The 23,808-nt window shown below is 39.0% G+C and overlaps 1 protein-coding gene across 4 annotated transcripts in view; it reads left to right on the top strand.

Moving 5' to 3' along the window:
* The first annotated feature begins 217 nt into the window (after positions 1 to 217).
* mdga2a (MAM domain containing glycosylphosphatidylinositol anchor 2a) overlaps positions 218 to 23,808 on the top strand; it is a 211,278-nt gene continuing 187,687 nt past the window's right edge. For 2 of the 4 annotated variants that reach the window (XM_032585020.1, XM_032585019.1), the window contains exon 1: positions 218 to 1,228. In XM_032585020.1, the coding sequence (XP_032440911.1) occupies positions 1,156 to 1,228 (73 nt within the window). In that variant the 5' untranslated portion in view covers positions 218 to 1,155. The remainder of the gene's footprint in view (positions 1,229 to 23,808) is intronic. The other 2 variants (XM_032585022.1, XM_032585021.1) reach the window with 1 other exon arrangement.

Here is a 23,808-nt window from a genome sequence, read left to right as displayed (position 1 = left end):
AAGGATGGTGAGACATGAGCAGACAGACATGTGTGTGTGTCTGTGCGTGCGTGTGTGTGCGTGTGTGTGTGGCTGTGATGGCAAAAGATCTGTTAAAGCAAGACCCCCTGAATTCCAATGCTCCCATCTCTTCCATCCCTTCCTCCTCCTCCTCCTCTCCCTCTCTCTCTCTCTCCCTCTCTCTCTCTCAGCATCCAGCAGCTGCGCCTCTCTCATGCCTTTCCTGACGCCGAGTGAAGCCTCCCATACAGATGAGCACTGGAAGCAACGCACCTCTTGACGTAGCCGTACAGACCGGTTGCGGTGCCACACTCGGTGTGCAATACGTCCGTACAGCACGTATTGCGCAACGTGACTGATGCTCCGTACTGGCTCGGTACGGTGGAAACCACAAAAAAGCGGTCTCGTTGGCGAGGAGCTGTGGATAAAAACCCGTCGGCCGACCGGACCGGAGGACCGGACCCTCCCCTCGTCATTTGCCACAGGGAGAGATGAGCCGAGTCGCCGTGTCGCTCGTGATGTGACTCAGTAATTCGCGTTTGTACGTATGGAGATAAGCAGCCTCTGAGGACTTCATCCATCGGAAAGGTGAAGACGGGGAGAATTGGGCTGTTTTGCGGCGACAGGGGGAGTGATGAGAGCTTCATCTGACAGCTCGCAGCCGACGCAGCATCCGCGGCGTGAGCTCTGACCACAGCTGGATTTGATGAGCTTCGTCCGTGGGCGCCGAATCTTCGACAGAACCCGTGTGTCCTCACTCGTTTTTGTCGTGTTTTTACAGAGTACTATTTAAAATATTATAGGCCACTGGAGGTAAGAGGGTGGTTTTGAATACATTTTTTGTTCTATTTTTATTTATTTATTTTTAAAGACCGGCCTCTTTGCAGTTCATTCCCCGCTCCTGGCCGCGCGTCTTACCCGTCTGCCTCGTCACATCCTAAGCGGCGTCTGGGTGCCGCTCGGCATTTTCGTTCATTCTCCTACATGGCAGCTCACACTGAAGGCTAATTTACATTATTTCACTTACCTTCTTTGAAAATACACAGACTAAATTAATCGACGAGAAGTGCCGCGTCTATGCGCCTCCGTCGCACCGCCCCGGAAAGGACTTCTTCCCACTGAGAGAGCTGGATATGCAGAGATTAACGTGAAAGGATGGATCTAATTGTCGCTGTTTTGGGGCTGCTGGCGCTGGTCGTCGGAGGCATCAGCTGCCAAGGAGTGTATGGTAAGTCCGTGTATCCCACATGCTTTTTCATGACCTTGTACAACTCATAGCTGTTTTCCTATTGCATGCAGTGTCCTTTCATGCTGTTGTTATTTAGGGGAAATACATGTATGGTTGACATATACCAGCTCTGAAAGACCATATTTGAGATCGCAGCTTCCTAAATGTAGACCCCCTTTTGGTTATACAGCAAATCGCGTGTGTGTGCAGCCCCTTTTCTGATCCAATCCATCACTCCCCATGCTCGGTGAGCAGGCTAAATTTAGCAGGTTACATTTATATGTTATTACAGAGGAACCCGATTGGTCTATTCTGAAGCCTTCGGGACTGTTCTTATTATTTCCCCTACCTTGCTAATTATGATTCAAAATGGCACATGTGGCTCCTTATCTGACATCAGGCCAAATGCTTTTGTGGAAGTCATCATGAGGACTGTAATCTGTCGAGCAGTGGTACTTGGTATGCATCATCATGAGTGATAGTCCTGTGTGTTGGATCTATCTACCCACCTCCTCCTTATGTCTAGCATCTCTGAGTCTCTTGCAGGAGAGATTCAGCTCAAACGTTGTATTATAAGGACTTGTTGCAGAAAGGAAAGATGCAGGGACATTCTGACCACACGCAGCTCAAAGAAACCAGAACATTCTGTCATGATTTCTAAAGAAGAAAACTGCTACAAACTGCTGATGTTTAGATGATTGCTTTTTTTTTTCTTTTTTTTTTTTGCTAGTATGCAATAAGAGGTGAGCATCGTCATCTGTTGCTACTTGAATTCCACCACAAAAGCAAACTCCTGTCTTATGCCTCTGCAATTAGTGTTGCAAATTATATCCGGTATGAATCGTCAGCCTTGCCAGCAGAAGCAGCACTGACAGTGGCAGCTGTAGGAGGACTGCGAGGACAAAGTGATTCATGTGCACCAAGACGAGGACATGGAGGAATCCTTGAGGTGCCCAGCCCTTCTCTGTCAGCACTAACGGTGGCTCTGACCAAAGCAAAAAGGCCCCACGGAGGAATGCTAAAGCCAGATGTGGAGACGTGGGGATTGTGTTTTCTCAGGCTTAGAAGATTTTTGTCAGTACGGAGTGTGAGGCACAAGAACGGCCACAGTTAACATGACAGAAACTATCATGGGATCACCAGGATTTTCCTTTTTCGTCTAGAGGCATGAGCCAAACAGGAATAGGCGGGACAGTCATAATTGATGATCCAATTAGACTGTACTACTTCTTACATCTACTATTTGTGTATTTTGTGGCGCCAACTGTGATCTAGTTTGCTATGTTCCACTTGCACCTGAAGACAGATATCTGAACTATATATGGCTTCAAATTACAGTTGATCACCCAACAGTTAGAAATTAAAAATTAGCTAAGGCTACACAAACAAGCTAGCTCTACTAACCTGAGTAAGTTGAAGTGAATAATATCGTCTTGAGGCACTTTCTTGAGACAATATTTGTTGTGAATTATAATAAGTCAACTAAACTGAAATGTAGTATTTTGTGTACCAAATAAATACTCATCTAAAATCAAATCAATGTTTTCATTGATAAAGGGTGGACAGTTTGAGGATACCTTGATAAGATGCAAAGTGACATGATAATAAACTGGTTATTGTTGTAAATAGTGACCGTATGTGTGGGACAACAATGCTGGTTGGTGATCTGTGGCTGGTGAGGTTTTTCCCATGGTAAAGGTTTTCTCTTTAGGTGCCACAGAAATCTGATTGTTTTTTAATATGCATTTGACCTTTTTTTTTTTTTTTTCCAACTCACAACTTTGAAATTATAACTTGTGAAGGCAATTTGCATTTCAGTGGCATTCTCAAGTCTAGACAAGTGGTGAAAACATTTGAAGTTGTCAAGTGATATACACAAAAAATAGACCCATTTCAGCTAATGGGTGTGAAAACAGTAATTTGAAGTTGCCTTAATTGGCTTGAGCTGGAAATTAATTTTTGCGTGTAATTTTAGTGCTTTGCAATACTCATCAAACATCGGGAGAGCTTGTATGTATTTCTTTTTCAAATACTTAAATTAGAATATGTTTGGCCAATTTTCAATTTCTGGGTTGTGGACAGCTTTCAGAAACTGAACCAATTTTTGCCCTGTTTTGATTTATCTTTAACAACTATCATATAGACTTAGACTTAGACTTAGACTTGTACTTTATTGATCCTTTGGGAAGACTCCCTCAGGAAATTGAAGTTACCAGCAGCTCCCAGGCAAAAAAACAAAGTTAACACACAGTAAGCAAAAGTGCAAAAGAATACAAAATACAAATTAAATACTAAGGTACACACCAAATGTGAGTAACCAAAACCTTAAATTATGCAAGAAAAACCTTAAATTATGCAAGAAACAAGGAATAAGAATATAGAATATAAGAATATAAGTAAATATAAATACAACACAAAAAAATATATAAGAATTTGGCGGATAGATTGACCAGTGATATCGTATTGCACTATGTGGTTTGACCTGATAAGTATGGAGAAAAATACAAGGGGTCACTACTCCTTCCATAGCAACACAATTTGAAATATTTTGCCATTTGTGTGATAAAGTTGCTTTGAAAGACAATTTTAATAACATTTTAAAGCAAACAAAAAGTATAAATCAGTTCACAGTTAAAGATTTCTGTAGTAAAACCACAGTCACTGTGTGTGTGTTCCCAAGAATGTTGAAGTCTGTGAGATTTTTAAAGACATCCAGCAATGTGCATTGTACTCTGTGACAGAAACTTTGTTGTACTTAACTCAGCCTTTTTGTTATCTGCTGAAAATCTTGTTCTCCTCAGTTTGAATGAACTGCAGACGTCTCTCCACATGTAGAAAATACAATTTCTTTTTAAGTGGCTTGTCACATCTGTGTCCGTATGGGCACTTTATTCTAAACATCTAGCTGATACTGAAAATAGCTAACTTTGAGTCTTCTTCTCTTAATAGGATTGTGCCCACAAAACAAAGTATTTTTCTACAAAATATGTTGCGTAGATATGGTAGCAGATAGGAAGAAATCTGGATTTTTGACTTTCCAGTTGGTCAGTCATTGGCCTAACTAGAGATCAACCAGTTGGATATTTAAATATGTACCCTGTCTAATCTTGCATGCATTCAACTTCAACAAAACAGAATTGCAAAAAGTATTACAAACATCTCCAAATATCCTCTACTGTACATTGCTTTGTCACTCCAAAAAATATGATGTACTAATCAAATTTGTTGTTCAAAATAATGGATAGGGGGAATGTTTCTGTCAAAAATGTAATTTATTGCTTCTCTCTATTTTAGTCTATGTGCATTTAAAAGTATTTGCCCAAAAACAGTTGTCCTTGCATTCAAACATGATTGCAAAAAAGCCCCACGACATCAAATAAACAGTCGAACGAAAAAAGAATATATGGAAAAAACCGTTTCTAAATAAACGCAACCTTTACAGTATAAGCTGTTTAGAGTCAGTGCATTCCTAGCTATTTAACAGGGCTCAGGTCACAGCCTCTAAATCTCTGCCCTCACCTAGCTCACTATTAATTTTTATTAATTTTGTCATCAGATTTATTTAAGCTGATGACATGGAATCATCAGCTTCCGACAGACATTGAGAACTGACAGGCTGACACTAATCATAAGAGCCGATATCGTGAACGTCCGATAAAAGCCGTTGATCCTTGGTATAAGCATGCTGTCCATGCCACCGTGTGTGAGTGGATGAAGATTCAAGCAGATTAGAAGGGAATCATATCCCATAATGCTTGATGTGATGTTACTAGAGTGGTATGTGTGGACTTGTGGCTATGTAACAGCAGCAGCAGAAGCAGAAGGGACAGGGGATGAGCTAGGGAGGTGGGGTGGAGGGGAGTACCAGATGGAACTGTTTGGGCATTTAACTCTCAGTGTTTGCATGTATGTTGAGCAGCTTGAAAAATCCCTAGAGCAAAGCCAATTCCTCTTTTATTCATCAATACGGTTTCTTAGATTCTCCTGGAATGGTGCTTTCTTGCCTTCCTTGTATATAACAGGTTATGTAGAAAGAACAGGGTTGTTTATAAAGTGGAAGGGCTACGTTCTCTAAGTTGTAAAGCATATTCTCTCAAATGAAGAGGAACCACTGGTGAAGACCTGTATGTGCCTTATGTTTACTGCAAGCCTCTAGGGGAACTGTCTGTATACAGCAATTTATTGGCATGGCTCAAAAGTCAACATTTATTATTGATGGTTGCAAAACATTTACATTGACGTACTCTTGCCTCCCAGTGGATTCACAGAAGGTTTAGACATATGGTGGTTGTGGGAATTCAGCATCACAGGTGAAAAGCAGTGGGTGAGTGACTATAATATGAGACACAACATGATGGCATTTTTCATTTTGTTCATGGAAAGTTGTCTTTAAGTATACAGAATGCAGTCAAATGACGTAAAGTATTCTTTGGTTTAAAAAAAAAAACAGACTGCAATTCATGCTTTAATAAATTTCCTTTAGGATTCTACAGAGAAGTTTTTCAATCGTACCAACAGTTTTTGTCATTAGTAATGATAAACAAGTCACAAGTTGTCTTCCAAAGGAGCTGGCCTGTCACAGAATGTTGAAGGTACAACTTGTGTCACCGTTTAATTTTTCTGCATGAAAAATGCTACGCAAATGATTTAAAAGTGGTTGAGGTTTCTGACATGCTAAGTAGTCTGTATTTGGAAACTACCTACATACCACAGAGCAAGTTAAGAACTACTTCCTTTCTTACTTCAAAATAAGAGTCTCAAAGATAGTGTCAAGCTTAAAGGACTAACCTACTTATCCACATCTTATACTTATAGCTTGTTCTTATGTCTCCAGACCAAGTGACAACAACTGCACTTGATAGAGATTTAATTTTGACGACAAAAGATTAACATTGAACTAACTAATACCCGGTAAACATCATGAATATTACTGCTAAAAATGATTTCTTTTTTTTATTTCTGGTCAACATTTAATATCGTCAGAAGATCTTACTGATCCATTCCTAGCTGAATACACTGTACTTGTACTTTGTTTCGCATTTAGTTACCATTGCGATTTTTGCCACTCGACTTTATAGCATTTTGTTTGGTTGCATTAACTCCATCTTTCCCTTCTTTGGTTTCTAAATGGACCCTAAAGCAGATGAGTGGGACATTTAGTAAATTTTCTCTGGTTATTTTTATCCGCGGGGATCACTTGATGCCATCTCCATTGACTAAATGGTGATATCATGATGCAGTAATGAAGAAATCACATAGCAGTGTGTTAAGTGGTGCTGCCATAGTCATTAAGGAGAATTGATGAAGGCTAGTCATCCCACCATGACCGCAGGCCAAAGCGAGAGAAAGTGAGTTTCCACTAAAGTACCAGCATCTGTTTTTTCTCCTTTTCTTCCAACCTCCGTTATCTTTTTGCAGGATTTCTCCCTTCATGATGCTTTTCTCAACATACATTTCTCATATGGATTGCTACATTACATTGAACTCTACTCACCATTGTGTTGCCTTCACTTGGTCAAAGCAGCTTCTTAATTGCATCAAATCAAAATATGTGGTCTAGTTAACTACCCCAAATAGCATTGGTATGTAATGGTAGTGACAGCTAAAGGGGTGTAAATGTTAATATCAGAAAGCTGCAATCAAACATGAGTTTTATGATTGCATGGAAATGTTTTTGCGCTTGTTACTTTTTCTGGAGACGTACCGCCTTCACTATGTTCCCTTTGCATCAAAGTCAGTCAGAGACAACCTCCACGGGATGCACAGATGTCCCTGATCTCATTTGTGTTGTGCTGCTGAAGAGGGAGGAGAAAGAAAAGTTCCCCTTGCCTTCTCCCCGCACAATTCCACTTCTGCTTCCCTTTTTTTGCTGTCTTTCTCCCTCTGTCTCCTGCTCCCTCTCGTTTGCATTGAAGTCCAAGCAATTGCTGAGGTTCCCTTTTCATGAGCCCCGGTTCAGACGCTTTGGCTTCTAAGCTATGCAAATGCATTCTGCCAGTGAAACTAAAGCCGTCTTTGTTGGTTCTCAGAGGCCTCCTCCACAGAGTCCTTCATCATTCCTTTGGATCAGGACCCTTACATTTCCCACCGTAATAAGATCGCAGATAACTCTGTCTCTTCTCCTCCTGCTCAAAGTTCCTATTTCCTTGCCTGTCATTCCTCTGCCAGGCTCTTCCTTCATTCCCCTCGGGGTAACAGCCGACGGACGTCTGCAGCTTTAGTCGGGGGACAAATGAAGATATGCAGCTGGGTAGAACACAGAACAAGGAATTTGTTGCAGTGGAACACTTAGTTGAACACCTCAAGGATTCCTTTGGACCTCTCAGAGGGGCTTCAGATGGGACCAGTTTGATCATTTTGAATATTGCTCCTCTTCGGAGCCTACCCTCTGAGACTAGTACTCAACATACACTGCAGAGACACTGCTTGAGTTTTAAATCTCACACACTTCTGCTGAGTTTAGCAGACTCCAACAGTTAAGTAATCCAGCACTGAATGGTTAAGATAAAAATAAAAAAAAACATTGTTTATGCTTTAATGCACTGTATTTTTAACCCAACTCTAATTAGGTCATTATTTCTTCTACTTTTTTTAAATTAAGGTTGACTCCACCAATTAATTATGGCATACATAGCTAGCAGATAAACCTGTGTGTTTTGTGTTTACAAAACAGGCACAAACTTAAAGAAAACGGCTCTTCACTTACAGTAATTCAAGAACATTTTGTTTAATCATACCGTTTGTGGGCTTGTGCTAAAATACAATCAGTGACAGCAACATGAGAGTTAGATATTACAGACAATCATAACTCCTGTCACTCTGTAACATATTTGTATGTTGGCATTATCTTTACATGGATCTTAATCTAAATAAATGAAATGCATTTTGTGAAACATCTAGTGATGTCATGGGTTTTTTCGTTTCTTGCAGTGCCTGCGTATTGAGATGCAGGTGTGTAAAATTTACCTTGTTGTGCTGCATCAAGACAAGATAATGTAAAATTTTGGCGGGATGTCACTTTGTGGACTGAGATTGGGTGAAGGCAGGCGAACACCCTAAACATGGGTGTTCACAGCACACCGTCACACGTTGCAGAAATCCTAAGAGATCAGTTATCAAACATGCCTGTTTTCAGAGGAAGCTGACATACCTGGAGAAATCTACACATGTATGGGAAGAACATAAAAATCCATGCAGAAAGCCTCTGGGTAGGGTTCAAACCCAAGGCGAGAAAGCAGTATTTGAATTTGTTTTATAGCAGTGGGACATATACAGTACATGCTATATGTTGCTTCATGGGACCAAATTTTTCAATATAATAAAAAAAAATCTGTGGCATGCGTCTAAGGTGGATTTCATGTTGTGCCTACTTCAGTATCAGATGCATAAGATAGTTATGCTAGGGCATTATTTACTCTAGACATTGTATTTTCGCAAGGCAGAACATAGTAGTGTATCAGAATCTATTGCAAAATCCACCTTTACATTATCTGCAGTCCAGTATAACAGAGCTGCACAGGTATATAAATCCAATATTAGTTTATCTTTTACATTAGGTATTTTGAATAAATAAGTGTTGTTAGTGTTCATTTGGTGTGTTTTGCATCAGATTAACCCTAAAACTGACAAAGGTTCCTCAAACTTATATTCATCACACACAAAAAATGGAAAACAAATATTGGACCATGTCAGCATTTAAAGGTCATGGACCTAATAAAAGTTGATGAGTTATTTTTTCACACACAGGATTTGTTTAAATCTGAAAAGTTGATATTAACACTTTTTGATGTAATTGTCTGATTATATTAGTGTTTATTCGTTTAGCACTGTTGCCTCACAGCTAGAAGGTCACCAGTTCAAATCTCAACTGGGGCCCTTCTGTGTGTGGTTGGCATGCATGTGTGTGTTTACGCCGGGTACTCCAGTTTGCTCCTACAGACAAAAAGCAGCTCTAAATGGATCCTTTCAGCATATGTGGTTGACTGTTAACTTTTTGAAATAGCTGCCAAAAAAAAAATAAGAAAAGAAAAAAAAAATACTGTTAATTTGCAATATTTTATAATGAAGATATTTGCATCCCTCTGTAAAAATTCATTGTTTGTGAATTTGATAGCACATGTAATTCCCCCACAATGCTAAAGAACGCCTCATTTTTCTAAACGATAAGTTTATAAAATACTTTCATCCGTCTATCATGAGGATTTGGATGAGGTCAGAGAGACTGTTTACCTCTGGATCATTCAATGCTAAATCTGCATGTTGCAGACCAAATAAGCTTATTATAATGGGCCTGGCTGCTTTAACGGTAAAGCCCTCATCCCTAAACCCTGAGCTACTTGTCCAACCCTATATAAAGCAGAGAACATAAAGCTACTGCTAATGATCTTGATCATTCATTCATTTAGTCCTGTTTGACTGACTATCTGAAATATCACCATGTACTGATTTATTTATATACAGTATTTTGTAATTCTATTGGAGTTTCATATATTTCTAACCTGCAGAGGACTCCTAGACTGAACAGAAGCAGATTGTACCGCTGATGGAAGGGGCCCAAAGTATTTTATCCTGAAGATGCATATTAAGTCAGCATTCACATAAATGCAAAACAAGGTGAAAAAAGATAAAGTGTAGCCATGATGTACTAGTATGTCTTAAAAAAATGTAATATTGCAAATAAGTGTAACTGTACGTCGGTGGGCCGCCAGGCTTATAATAATGCACAGGAGGAATTTCTCTATTATTAGCCTTATTCAAAACGATATACACAATAGGTTTGCGACATTCTAGAAAAACTTGACTTTGCATTTCTTAAACATTGCACGGACAACGTTGATTACCATCAAACTACAAGTTCCAACTACTCTCCTTCACTATCACAACTCTGTTTGGATTTTCTAATTTTGGTGACTAAGATCAGAAGTCACCAGAATATTAGTGAAGACAGTTTTGTTGTGTCTCTATGTCAGCTGAATTGTTTTTGTACTTTGCCCACTGGACAACAGTGTTACCTCAAAAGTTGTGATCTCATGGTGCTGCTTCAGGTTTCACACCATTGTTGACCAGTAGATAGCAGAAAGTGGTAGAGGGTCAGCGCTGCATTTTAAAATTATTTTTACTGCTATGAAATTATCGTCGCTCAGGCAGTTTTTCCCATTAACAGCTCTTTAGACTTTAGAAATACCATTGACTATTTCAAATTCCTTTATAAAAATATAAATTATATATTTTGACTATTGTCTCATGAAGGCAGCTAGAAGTTAATTGTTGTCATTTAACATTCAACTCAAGTGCCAGTTTATTAAAAATTCAGAACAAGATGAACATCTCCAAATGTCACCCATGCTACTGCTAACTTTATCTCATGCATGCAGGAAGCCTTTTTATGGAGGGATTTCATTTATCATACAAAGGTTAATTTCCTCAAGTTGACTGACACATGGTGCAGCCGCAATTAAGAGCTGCGATTAATTGCAGCGAGAGTTCCTCAGTTCAAGATGAATGTGAGGTGAACAGTGCTGATGGAGTTGTGTCCTGAAACAGAACAGACAGCAGCTCTCTGGGGTAAAACCCGCTTTGATACTGCAGTGCAACGCATTCACCTTCCATGAGAGGGGGTTTGTCTGCAGATTGCAAGATAAAACTGGAACTGTTTCAAACAAACTTTTTTTTTTTCATTCAACCTGTATTTAACCAGAATTAAACTCCTTCAGATCAAATATCTATTTAACAAGAGCATACTGACAAAACTACAGTCAAAATGTGTGTCGTTATATTGACATTCTTTTCTAGAATGATGGGTCTTGGCAGGTTTTGTGTCATTCTTGCTTCTGAGGTGTCTGTAATGCTAAGCAACTTAAAATTAAATTACAAACTACAAACTCTGTTGCATTTGATTCATTTTTGGTTGGAATTTGTGGTGAAAATAGCCATAACCAACCCTTCAAAAAGATAGTGACTGTTGAAAGCAGATTACATTTTTTTATCCTGCTAATGCTGTGTCATAATTTTCGGACTATTGAGTTCTCTTCAAATAAGTCATCCATAGCTTTGAAAAAAATAAATAAATAAAACTCTAGAAAAATGATTCATTTGTGCTTTTGTTAGTTTACCTTTATTTATTTGCTGGCTGTGAGCTTTTTCCATAAGCTAAATGGGAATGTGTACTAAAGCTAACTAAAATGAGTAACCAGACTTTTAAACAGGTAAATCTCATCAAAATGTTTGTCAAAAAGAACAGAAAGGAAATAAATGTTGTCATTTCACTTACTTCTCCTCTAGACAGAACCTGACCTGGAAAATGGCAGGTGGAGAATTAACTTCAAATAGGAAAGTTTTGTTTTCCTTTTTTTGTCATTTAGTGTTATTTGCTACAAATAGGCTATGTAACCATATATATGTGTGAATGCATTACAATGTGTGTGTTGGGCCTTGTGTGGGTCATATGCGCTGTTTTTTTTTTTTTTTGCGCCTCGAGCTTCGCTCCCGGCCTATTTGTGTGGGTCAGGAACTGACCATCGGGTGCGTGGTGTGACATCGTTTCTTTGTGCCATGTGCATTGCACACATGTGGACTGTAGTTGTGTGGGTCAGGTGCATTGTGCTGGTTTTGTGCCCCATGCGTATGCTGTGCGTTGGAGATGTGGTTGTGTTTGTGTGGATACGGATGGTTTTTGTCCATGCTCTCCAATAATATCCTGCAGGTGTCCCTAGCCCCACACCAGGTTCCTCAGTCTCTCTTTCGTTGTTGCTCTCAATGTGCGTGTGAGTTTGTACTGTCCTCTTCATCACGAATCAGTCCAGCCTTTTGAAACCTGTTGATAAAAAGCCACATATTATTGGCAGTGCTCAGAGTGTGTGAACAAAGTAGCGGATTATAGACTGGAAATTATGGTAGTTAGGTTGAGAATAGCTGCGCAGATTTTGATCCTTTGTTTTGGAGTGAATAGGACAATCACAATTATTACAATTGTTTGATTGCAATCATGTGAGCTGACTCCAGTTATTATTTTTGTTTTATCAATTTGCATAAAAAATACTGACAGAAACAGAAACATTCCCATTCCTATTTTCTCTTCACTTGGTGTGTCTGATCTGAAGTAAAAATTCTGTAGCATGAATAACAGTTTTTATGATTACTCAAGGTCTCACAAGTCAATATCTGTATAAAAAAAAAAACACGATTGATCAGAAGGGAGTTTTGTGTGAGGAACTGCACTGCCTCATAAAAATATTTTTTATAATAACCCTGTTGCAATGTAAACATGTTTTATTGACCATGTATGTTTCCTTAAATGTTTTTGTGCTGGATTTCTGTTACAGTCCATAACCTCAGTCATGTTCAACATCTGTACAGTTCTCAAGTTTTTACATGAAAACTACGTATCATTTTTTTTCCGCTTCAAATTCTACACTACATTTGTTGTCCTGTCACATACAATCTCATTGAAATAGGTTGTTCAACACAGGAATAGTCCAAAAAATAGGAATAGCTTTGCAAACCACCGTAGTCTACTAGCCGATTGCTAAGATCCTGTTTTAAAGTGTGTGGTGCATTTTTGTTTTATATCTTGGATTATCATTTCTGTGACTGGCATCGCTTCAGATCCCAGAGAATTATACATGCGAGCCAGCTTCAAAGTGACGCAAATGATGAAAGGGTCTCATTGAATATGAATGTCTTTTTCTGTCTTCCTTCGCTGCTTTCACTCAATTGAATTGTCTGAGCTAAGTCAAACTGGCAGGACCTGCTTTTCCACATATGAGGTACAAGTCTCAGCAGTCCCCCCACAGGTAGCTGACAGGAGCAACGGGGCGCCTTTTAGCCGAACTGTGGAGGGAATACTAAAAAAGCAAGAGGCTTGGTAGGGGGGTGAGGCGGGGATTGCTGCGTCGTAGCACCCACAAGAGGCTAATGCCAACCTTCAACTCTGTCACTTCAGCCCACACAGGCATCCTAAGTGTTGCTCCTGTGAAGTGATGTCTGTTGTCATGGTGACAGTATGTGAGCCTGGCATCGTGCGTCCTCAGACTTCCTTGTTCTCTCTTCTGCCGCCCACCCCCTCGCTCATTCTCTTTCTCTCTTCTAGTACGCCGGCAAATCAAATGCTGAAACAAATGTGAAGTGATTGCAGAAAGCAAACGTTCCTGACCGCAGCCTCCCAGTTGTGCATGAAAGAAGATGAGATCGCAAGCATAGGAGAGGCGGGGACGGATTGGGACGGAGATGGGCGGTAGGCACGCGAGGGAGGTTAAGGCTGAACGTGTCTCTTTAAAAATCACCACCATCTCTTTGCTGCAAGGCAGCTGTGGGAACTGGGTCCCCACTTATCTTTGCTGCAAATAATGCGTAAGCTTTTCTGACAAGCAGAAACAGCAGTGGAGCAAACACGTTGACAGTGATGCCTTCAGTAGTCCTCGGCATCAAAACCAGCGCCAAACAGACAGTAAGCAAGGGACGGAGCGGCGTCGGCTGGGGGCTGGGGTTGTTGGACACTTAAGGTATTTTCAAAAATGATAGTCCGGTAGACTCAGTTCAGTTGGTGGACCAAAATTGCAACATTTCTTACATTTTCAGCTGGTGTGGTTCTCTTTCACTCTGCATTGAGTCAAACAACCCCAACCCTTTCATAAAACCCGTTTACCCTTCCCCCTGTGGTGGCGTTGCACCAAGAACTACTAAAGGAACCGACACAAAAAGAAGACATGAGCGCGTCTTCCTTCGTCAAGAAATGTAAATAAAATTACAGTGGTGTGAAATTTTAGTGGTTGCAAGATTTCTCTTTTTGTCGTTGGTAAAAGACAGTGTGGCATTTCTCCCTTTAGTGCCAGACACACAGATTTGTTTTGGCTGTATTTAACCAGAATGCACTGAATAATATAGTCTACTTCTGGCTTTAGGAGCGGTCTCCGGTCCGCTTGGCTTTCACATATACATTTGAACTGTGCCGGAGATCACTTCAACCGAACCAAGCAGTGCTTATCCCAGATGGTTGGATGTGCCTCAACGTTCTGAACATGATAGTCTGGTCGGTTTACATTGTCTTTAAAAGTATTTGTACAGGTTTTTGTCACATTTAACCAGATTTTGTCACATTTTACAACTGCAAACTGGAATCTACTTTGGTTGGTCTACTTCGGTAGACCAACCAAAGTAGAAGGTAATTGTACAGTGAAAGGAAAAACATCTATATCTGGATTCGTTGCATCTTCTTCCTTGCTAATTATGTCAACTTTTAAGTCTTGACACAGATTCTAAAATGGATAAATGTCTCATCTTTGACAAAAAAAAACAACTATTGTTTTGACCTAAACATTCAGTTTGTCTCTTTTTTTTTTTTAACAATGTCATATTGAAAAGTGAACCTCTGGCCCTGACACAGGTCTCTAACAGCTTTTCTTTAATGAATGGCTTAAAATTAGTTATATTAATCTCCCCATCAACGTAGATCAACATCATTTAGAGTCTCTGCCACATCTAGCATTTCACATAAAGACCAAAGCATTTTGAACCTAGCTGACCATAGCACCTTTTCTTTATGTTCAGGGTGTAAATGTATGAAGAGCAGGGCAAACAGTGGTTCTGTTCAGTGATCCATGACGGATGATCAAAGCTAGCAACGTTGCTTGAATGTTAAATCTTTACCCAACATTAAACTTCTCTAGAGCTTTATGCCTGACTTGTCAAGCATGTTCTCTGGTCTTAACAACCAAAGCCTTCACTGAACAGCTATATTTATACACACAGACTTGATTTCAACCAGGGTTATTAAAATAAAGGGAACTGAATTCAAAAGACTACAGGTTTAACATTTTTTAGTCAGAAAACATGTGGAAAAACACGCAACACCTTCCATCTGGTCTACAGTTATGCTCACCTTTGTTTTGTTGCAGTAAAGTCTGTAGTAATGGCACAACTATGTTATATTTGCGAAAACATCCATGCTGTATGAATACTTTTTCAAGGCAATGATTATGCACTTAATTTTGCTTGTGCAGCCATTTATACTCTGTATTTATATACTAGCTCCCTATTCTGTAGTATCGTTATAAAATGTTCTTATTCTTTTAGAAAGATGCATTGTAATAGCCAATGTCTTTAGTGTTGTGCTTTCTTCATCTCCTGTTTAAATTTAGCATATCCCAGGGGCTGTTGCACCCTTGAGGTCACCATCAAATCCTGTATTGTCAGCTAATGGCTTCCTATGGTGAAGCAAGCACACTTATCTGAATCAGATCAAGTACTTTTACTCTGAGATTCATCTCAGTGGAAAAATAATTCTTATATCAAAATTTAATACAGATTTCTAAGTTCTCTTCCGGTTTTGAAAGTTTTCTGTCTTTCCTCGTCTTTATTCATGCCGCTACAACAAAAGTGTTGCAGTTGATGATTATTTCTACCTTGAGGAGTGTTTACTCGGTGTGATGTTTACAGCCTCTTGCCTCGCACCAACAAGATTCAAAACTCAGGAATAGTTTTCTTTCTAATTACACAACACAAGATTGCCTAATAAAATTGGAAACTAATTCCCTCCAGTCGCAAAACCTCTTAAATGCTTTCTGCTGGAAACAAACTTAGTTTGAGAAATGAAGAACTTTGTAGGGCTCAGAAATCTCCGGAACATTTCCTCCTTTTCTAGACATATGACTCACAGCTGTAGATTGATTCTTGCTGCGTTACCAGGGTCTCAACATGGTCTGAATCTTCAAGATTTGGCTTTCAGTTCTTAGCTGTCCAATTTTGTCTCTTGACCCAGTCTGTGTGGGCCAGCTCAGCGTGAGGTGTGCTTGATTTGGATCATTTTCTCCTGGCCTCAGTGAGGCTTGAATCATTTATCAGTGGTACACATTTCTCTGCTTATGAGCCAATTACTTGCAGGGTACAAAGCCAGATGTTCGTTTCTTTTTTTCCCTTTTTTGCGGTTGACAGATCAAGTAATTTTATAACATTTAGTAACATTACCCTTGCCTTGCTAACTTTATTTTTTGCTTTAGTTAGAAATATGTCAATTGATTAATTTAAGATGCCTGCTGCATGGTATAATTTCAGTAAATAGAAAAGGCATTGTAGTTGGACATCTGTTTTATTGTAATTTCGGACTCCTCTGTTTAAAGGAGAGGCATTATTCATTATTAGGCTTGTGTTGCTAGGTGAGGGGCAGGGCCTGCTGATTATGATTTAATAAGCGAGAGGTTTTCGTAAAGGTTTTTCAGATAGAAACAAAACAAGTAGATATTGCCAAAAAGTGACTGGGTGTTTTGTTTTTACCTTATAACTAAGACAATTTCTAGAAGCATTAAAGACCCAATTGGACAGAAATGTGCAAAAGGACAATTTTGCATTTTAGGTCCCCTTTAATTGAGCAAATTCATCACTCTGTGAGACATGATATTGAAAGAATAAAAATGCACCCAATTAGGCAAACTTGAATAAAAATACTGCACTTGTAACAGAGCCACAGTGTTCAATGAATAATTTTAAGGAAATGTGGGGAGCCCCTATGATTCAGAGAGCAGGGTGGAGCTTGTGGAGGAGCTCTGTTTCCTCTCTGACAAGTTGCTTTCTGCTGATTGATATTCTGTTTCTATTTGTTGTATGATTATCTACCAGAGTGCACTGGAGTCACATTTCAACATTTTTAACTCTGACCAGAGCGCAACACAAGCTCCACAGAAGTGCACACAACTTCCTGCTGTGGTGGCGCAGGGGTTAAGCACAACCCACATATGGAGGTCTTAGTCCTCAACGCGGCGTGTTGCAGGTTCGATTCCCAGCCTGGTGACCTTGGCTGCATGTCTTCTCTCATTTCCCATTTCCTGTCCATTCATTATCAAATAAAGGCCAATAAAACCTTTAAAAAAACAACTTCATACTGAAGTGCTTATTATGAAGTGCTCAGTGGAGAAAAGGGGTTTTAGAACGCGGTGGAGCCAGTATCACAGTCCATGTGCAAGCCCTTTGACCAGGTCATAAAATCAAACACTGCTGGATAAAATAAGTAAAGTTCATTTTACTGCTTTTGAGAGCAAATGTCACATATGATTGGTAATACAGATACTGGACATTTAAAGTCTAAAGACAGTTAACATATGTGACGGAATGAGACACTCGGAGGTGAGAGGGAATAAATCACCTGAACTTGTTAGTGTTGCTGTGCTAGTTTGCTTTTAATAAGGAATATTGTGCTTTTTTTACTTTGTCTTTTAGTTCAGACTGCCGTGAGGTGTTGAGAAAAATCTTATTAAAAAATAAAAATTCCACTAAAATGCAGTGAACAGTGATAGAGTGGTTTGATCCAGAATTCAGTTTCCATGTGGCTGTAATCGCCCAATGATTGCTGGAGATTGGCACCAAATCACCCCTGGCAACCCTACAAGGATAAGCGGCTTCAGATAATGGATGGATGGTTTTGTATTTTATGTCATTTTTCTTTATACCGATAACTTGCTGTAATACTGTAATACTATCAACTTATCCATTTATTATTTTTAGGCATTTCCCTGTAGCATTTGATAGGGGACAAGCAAAAAAATCAGCCTTGCCTGCATTCGGCTTCACTTACATCTGTAACTCAGCAGATTCACCAATGCAAAATTTCCCTCTTCTGCAAATACAATTAAGAAAAAGAAGAAATCTTGGCTACAAAATGTTCAGAATTGCTTACACAAACATACAGCTGGTGGTCGTCTCCTCCTTTATCTTTACTGTCACGTTTCTACGTTCTCTCTGGTGAAGAGTTGCGCTCTAAAGAAGCTCTCCTCAAAAGCCATATTTTGCATATTTGCTTCAGTTGACCTTCTGCCCTCTTTCATTATTCCTGCTCTTTGGTCTGCCTTTATTTACTATTCTTTTATTTTTTCTTTTCTCCTATGCATGCATTCTTGTGAATTTTTATGTTTTTTTCAGCAAAAGTTTTAAAGAGGGATTTTAACATAATGTCTAGTCAGCCCTCATTTAGCCAGCTAATATCTGAAGCTAAATTTAGACCACATTAAGCTCAGGCAGATTAGTCGCTAAATCTTGTTACTGAAAATAAAAAAACAATATTTACCTGAAAGTCTTGAGTGTATTACATCAAAAGCACTATGTATTATTATTCAATAAGAGAGATGGGGTTTGTAACTCACAACTTGAGTCATATAACATCTTATTATTCAAATTTTATACTATTGAAATGGCATGTCGGAATTTTATTTTATTTTATTTATTTTTTTGGTGGATTTATAACCATAACGTCAGTTAAAAAATACATTTATATTCTAGTCAGGACACATAACATCAAAGTGGCTCTCAGACTTGTCCTTTGATATTTTACCAATGTAATTTCCTCAAGCAGGTAAACATACATTGGGATTATTGAATTTGAATCAGAGCTCTTTTTAGGTAGCTAAAAAGCTTTTCTCAGAGATGATTTTATCTTAAGTTTAAAACTAGATTTTTTTTAAGTGCAAAGGTTAACGAGTGTTAAACTGGAGCGATGGTTGTTTTAATTGTGTGTTTTTCATGGAGATATGAAAAAGACTTGTTTAACGTTTTGTTAACGTAAAATTTTTATCTATACAAGTCAAAATATTGCAAAAGTCTCAACTAACATCTATTCCAATACATTCCAAGTAAAGTCTGCCAGTGTTTTAACTACGTGTAGCATTATATTCCCCACAGTGACAATGTGTAAATTAATGCCACACAGATATTACAACTTTTCAGCTCTAGAGATGTGCTCCAGGCAATTTTATCACACTAATAAAATGAATGACAAATCAGTATAATTAAAAATCTACCACAAAATCGATTTGCTGCAGCATGCGGTGAAGTATGATTTCCCACTGGCCTGTAGTCCCCTAAATCACAGGAAGAGGAAATTTGAGACTTCTTAACCTGTTAAGGGGCCAGTGTGTAAAAAAAAACAAAAAAAACCTTTACAATTCATTAATTCTAGGATATTGTTTTTTTTAATGAGCTACTGTTTGCTGTGACACGCAATTGGTTTGTTGATGTGGGATCTTGTTGTTATTAAAGTTTCTTGCCGGGGTTATTAAATGACGAGCGATGTAAATTTTGCATCAAAATTCGGAGACTTCAAGACAGCTTTGAAATGCACCAATGGACCTCAGCATATTAACGGTTCTGAATTTTCTTTTGGCTGATCAGACAAACCAATGCAAATCCGGTAATGCATCTCTGAAAACATTAGTAAAGATCTTCAAAGACGTGGAACCTGGGCGATGTTTCCCTTATTGCTATTCATATTTATATCCTAAGTCACATATCAACACATGCTGATGGTATTCATGAATTCTGATGCAGCAAAGGCAGAATGGAAAAAAAAAAAAAAAATTGGCTTCATCCTCTCTGTGGTGATAGCCCTCCTGCAGTGGGAGTCTTACATGTTGATATATGCGTGGGCGAACTTGTGTGATAGCGAATATCTGTTTGTGTGTGCAATCTCCAAGGATTTCTGTGATGCTACCGAGGTAATTGGATGTGTGACGCCCACCAAAAATCCCCTTTAGCCCTGGGCGAGAGCTTTCTCAATCCCAGCATGCCTCTCTGGAAAGCACAACCCAAAGGAAGGCTTATTCTTTCAACTGGCAGACATCAAATGGTTCCCTGTTCTCCACATCACAGCCTTCGTGTCTCTGCTCCGCTGGCATCACAGGAGCCCATTAGATTGTAATGACATGACCGCATGGATACATGAACATAGACCTGAGGACTCCTATGCTTATACACCGAGATTAGCATTGCTAGGTTTTAGTTTTCGGTGGCAGTAATTGCAGGAAGATTGGAGAACCCGTTGTTTGTCAGGCCGATTTAATTCTTCTTAGGAAAGAATTATCTGGAGAGTTAATGAAGATGTGGCCTATTTAAGCCCTGGCAAAGCGTCAGAATTTACCTGTAGTCTTTCAAGGCATTTTAATGACGTCAAACAGCTTGCAACTTCACTCATCAGCATTAACAAAGAAAGCCAGGAGAATGTGTAATTAACACATTTGTAAAGTATTGGATTATCATAATGCATATCTGTCTGGGTCCCTGTGTTAATAGTGATAAATATAGCATGTAATCTAGATTTAAAACACCTAGAATATTTTAAGACTGTAGCTCTTAAAAGTAATTAACTACAATGAAGTTGGCAAAGATGTTTGCAGATGTTTGTTGCTAAAGTAAAACTAAAACTGATAATGATCTTACTGAATTATTACATGATTACTTTACTTTATTTACTTATTACTTTATTACTTTCTTGTTTTTATTTGTTTTGTCTGCTTGTGTTTTTCTAAAATTTGGCAACAATATCATTGAAGCATACTTCAACTGTGTGACATGTTGATGCTGAACCTGCATCATCCCAATAAGCAGCAATATAAAAAAGTTACATCAGAGAGAAAATGGCATCTGCCAAAAACACATTCTGCACTACCCTTTTTCTCATCAAAGTAACATGACTGTAATTTGACCAACACATTTAGTAAAATGCTTCTTGACAGATGCGGTTTGTGCACGCACGCTTCCAGTATCGTGTTATTGCTGCCAGATGTAGAAAGCTTGCGTCTTCAAAAAGTGAAACTTCCCGTAACACGAGAAACTCCACTTCTTAATACACTGTGTTTTAAATAAACAAAACATTGCAGAAGACGGAGATACATTTTTACTCCCACATTGACATAATGAGATGTGAGTAGAGATCATTCAGCTCAATCCACAATCAAAACAACATAAGTCTAAATAGTTAAGCATGTTTAAGGCTCAGATGTCACTTAGTGTCTTAAAAATACTTAACTGAGTCAAATATTTTATATATAACATTTTGCTGCTAACTGAAAATGTTGCCATTAAGTTTTTCATTTGGTTTGCTTGTATCGTTTCATAATATAACACAAAATGTCTGATAAATTCCCGTTGAAATGAGACAGTTGATTTGTGTCATTTCTATTTTGCATCAAGGATTTACTTTTTTAAATGCAAAGAAGCTGTGATGTTAAATTCCCTGACATGAAAGGAGGGTCTGTTTAGAAAATTTCAGTTTCAGTAAGGATTAAATATTAGTTTTGGGGAAAAAAAATTCACAGACATGATGGGCAGTGTGTTGGTGAAACTATCATGATCTCTACAGCTGCATGAATATGACGTCTGTATCTGTACATGTCATATTTGCGCATGTGTCTGTGGATAAATGCGTGTCTGCAGGCTTTTGCGAGCTCTCTCAGTCCAGTGCTCTGACCCCCTGCTGAATCACATGTGCACTGGCAGAAAAAGAGAGAGATCTTCCTTTCCTCCTCCTTCTCCTCCTATTTATCCATCTTCATTCATCTCTGGGTATTTTCGTGACCTTGTTTTTGAAGTTACATAATACTCTGCTTGAGGTTTGAGGTGGAGGGCAGGGGGTGTAAAGGCAGCGGTGGCTGGAGGCAGGACACTGATCTAAACTGTGATGACAGCTCAGGCTTTCTCCCTCTCACCTCTTCCACACTCTTTGTGGGGGAGGTGAAAGTGTGGTGACAGGAAGTAACCTTAAAGACAGCGGGGGAGTTCGTCATGGCCGCAAACACGGTTTACTGAAAGCAAGATGGGTGAATAAAAGATCATCTCATGAACCGTGCAGTTCATTCCCACACGGATGGAATAACAAAAAAAATAAAAATCCAACTTACACGGGTTGGGTTTCGGTTTCTGCATGTTTTACTCCCCTGGTATCTCTACCTGAAACACACACACTGAAAATAAGAGGGCTTCTGACTCATTTATTAAACCATTAAGCAGCTTGTTGTACATGTTACAAGGTTATTTGCTGCTGCAGAGGTGGGAGTAAACAATGATGATAACGCCATTAAAGCACCAGGAGCGGAAAAGCTGTGGGAATTGCACAATAGCTCAAGTGATGACATAATGTACTGAAATCTGATAAGTTGTATGGTCATTGTACTGATACAATGCCCATGCATTGCTTCAAAATTGATGCTAATGTAAATCTTTTTTCACCAAATTAAACTTTTATGACTACCAGATGCATATGAAATGAAACTCTCCAACATCATTTATTATACACCGTGTTCTAAATTATGATGCAAGTGATATTTTGTCAGATTTTCTTAAATGGTCAATGCAAATGATGGTCAGTATAATTTTCAAGTCATGAACTATTACAGTATAAATCAAATTTTACTGAACTAAGCTCCCCATGAGAACAGTATTTTTTTCAAAAATAAAAAACTCAAAATGCACTGTTCCAAATTATTATGCACAGCAGATTTTCTAAACATTTTATGGATTATAAACAACTGCAAACGGTCATTCTTTGAATGTGCAGCATTAAGTGGTCACATGTACTGAAATCAAAAGCTATTCCAATCAAAAACATCTTAACAGACCGAGTTACATGTAAACATCTTTGATATCACCTGCACAATTTTTGCATCCTTTGAACTTGTGAGTTTGTGGAAAGTTTCAGCTAGAATTTCTTTGCAGGATGTCAGAAAACCTTCCCAGAGCTGCTGTTCTGATATGAACTGCATTCCACTCTCAGATCTACTGCTTGAGGAAACTCCAAAGGTTCTCAATAGGGTTGAGGTCAGAGGTCAGAGGAGGATGGTGACCACACCATGAGTTTCTCCCCTTTTATGCCCATAGCAGCCAATGAAACAGTGCAGTCCTTGCAGCATGAGATGGTGCATTGTCATGCATGAAGATGATTTTGCTACTGAAGGTACGGCTCTTATTTTTGAACCATGAAAGAAAGTGATCAGTCAGAAAGTCCATATACTTTGCTGAGGTCATTTTCACACCTTCAGGGACTCTGAAGGGGCCGACCAATGATTCCCTCCTCATGATTTCAGCCCAAAGCATGACTCCACCACCTCCTTGCTGACATCACAGCCATGTTAAAATGGGATGTGGTGGCCATCCACCACTAATCCACTACTGCGTCCATCTGAACCATCCAGGGTTGCACAGCAGTCATCAGTGAACAAGTCTGTTTGAAAATTAATCTTCATGTACGGCTGGGCCCACTGCGACCGGTTCTGCTTGTGAGCTCTGGTTAGGGCCCAATAGTAGGTTAATTTACCTCTGGAGGATCCTCCACCTTGAGGTTCCAGAGGCTCCAGCAGCTTCAAATAACTGTTTGCTGCTTTGTAAAGGCATTTTAACAGCTGCTCTCTTAATCCGATGAATTTGTCTAACAGAAACCTTCCTCATTATGCCTTTATCTGCACAAACCCATCTTTGTTCTGAATCAGCCACAAATCTCTTCACAGTACGATAACGCTTCAGTTTTTGTTAAGGTATGAAAACATTAGATATTTGTCATACGGCACTACACTATCTGATGATTTTCGTCAGCAGAGATCCTTTCTCTTTCCCATATTGCTTGAAACCTGTGGCCTCCTTAATAATGTGGAACATCCTTCTTAAGTAGATTTCCTTTAATTGACCTCACCAGACAAACTAATCAACCAGCTCTCTGAAATTAATTATAGTGATTCAAAGAGCCCTGACACACAATACCATCTATAAATTTAATAGCACAACAAAAATTTAATCTTTATGACACTTAAATCCAATTTGCATAATAATTTGGA

This window comes from Xiphophorus hellerii, chromosome 15, assembly GCF_003331165.1.
Source record: "Xiphophorus hellerii strain 12219 chromosome 15, Xiphophorus_hellerii-4.1, whole genome shotgun sequence".
Classification (NCBI taxonomy): Eukaryota; Metazoa; Chordata; class Actinopteri; order Cyprinodontiformes; family Poeciliidae; genus Xiphophorus; species Xiphophorus hellerii.
This window is presented reverse-complemented; position numbering and strand designations above follow the sequence as displayed.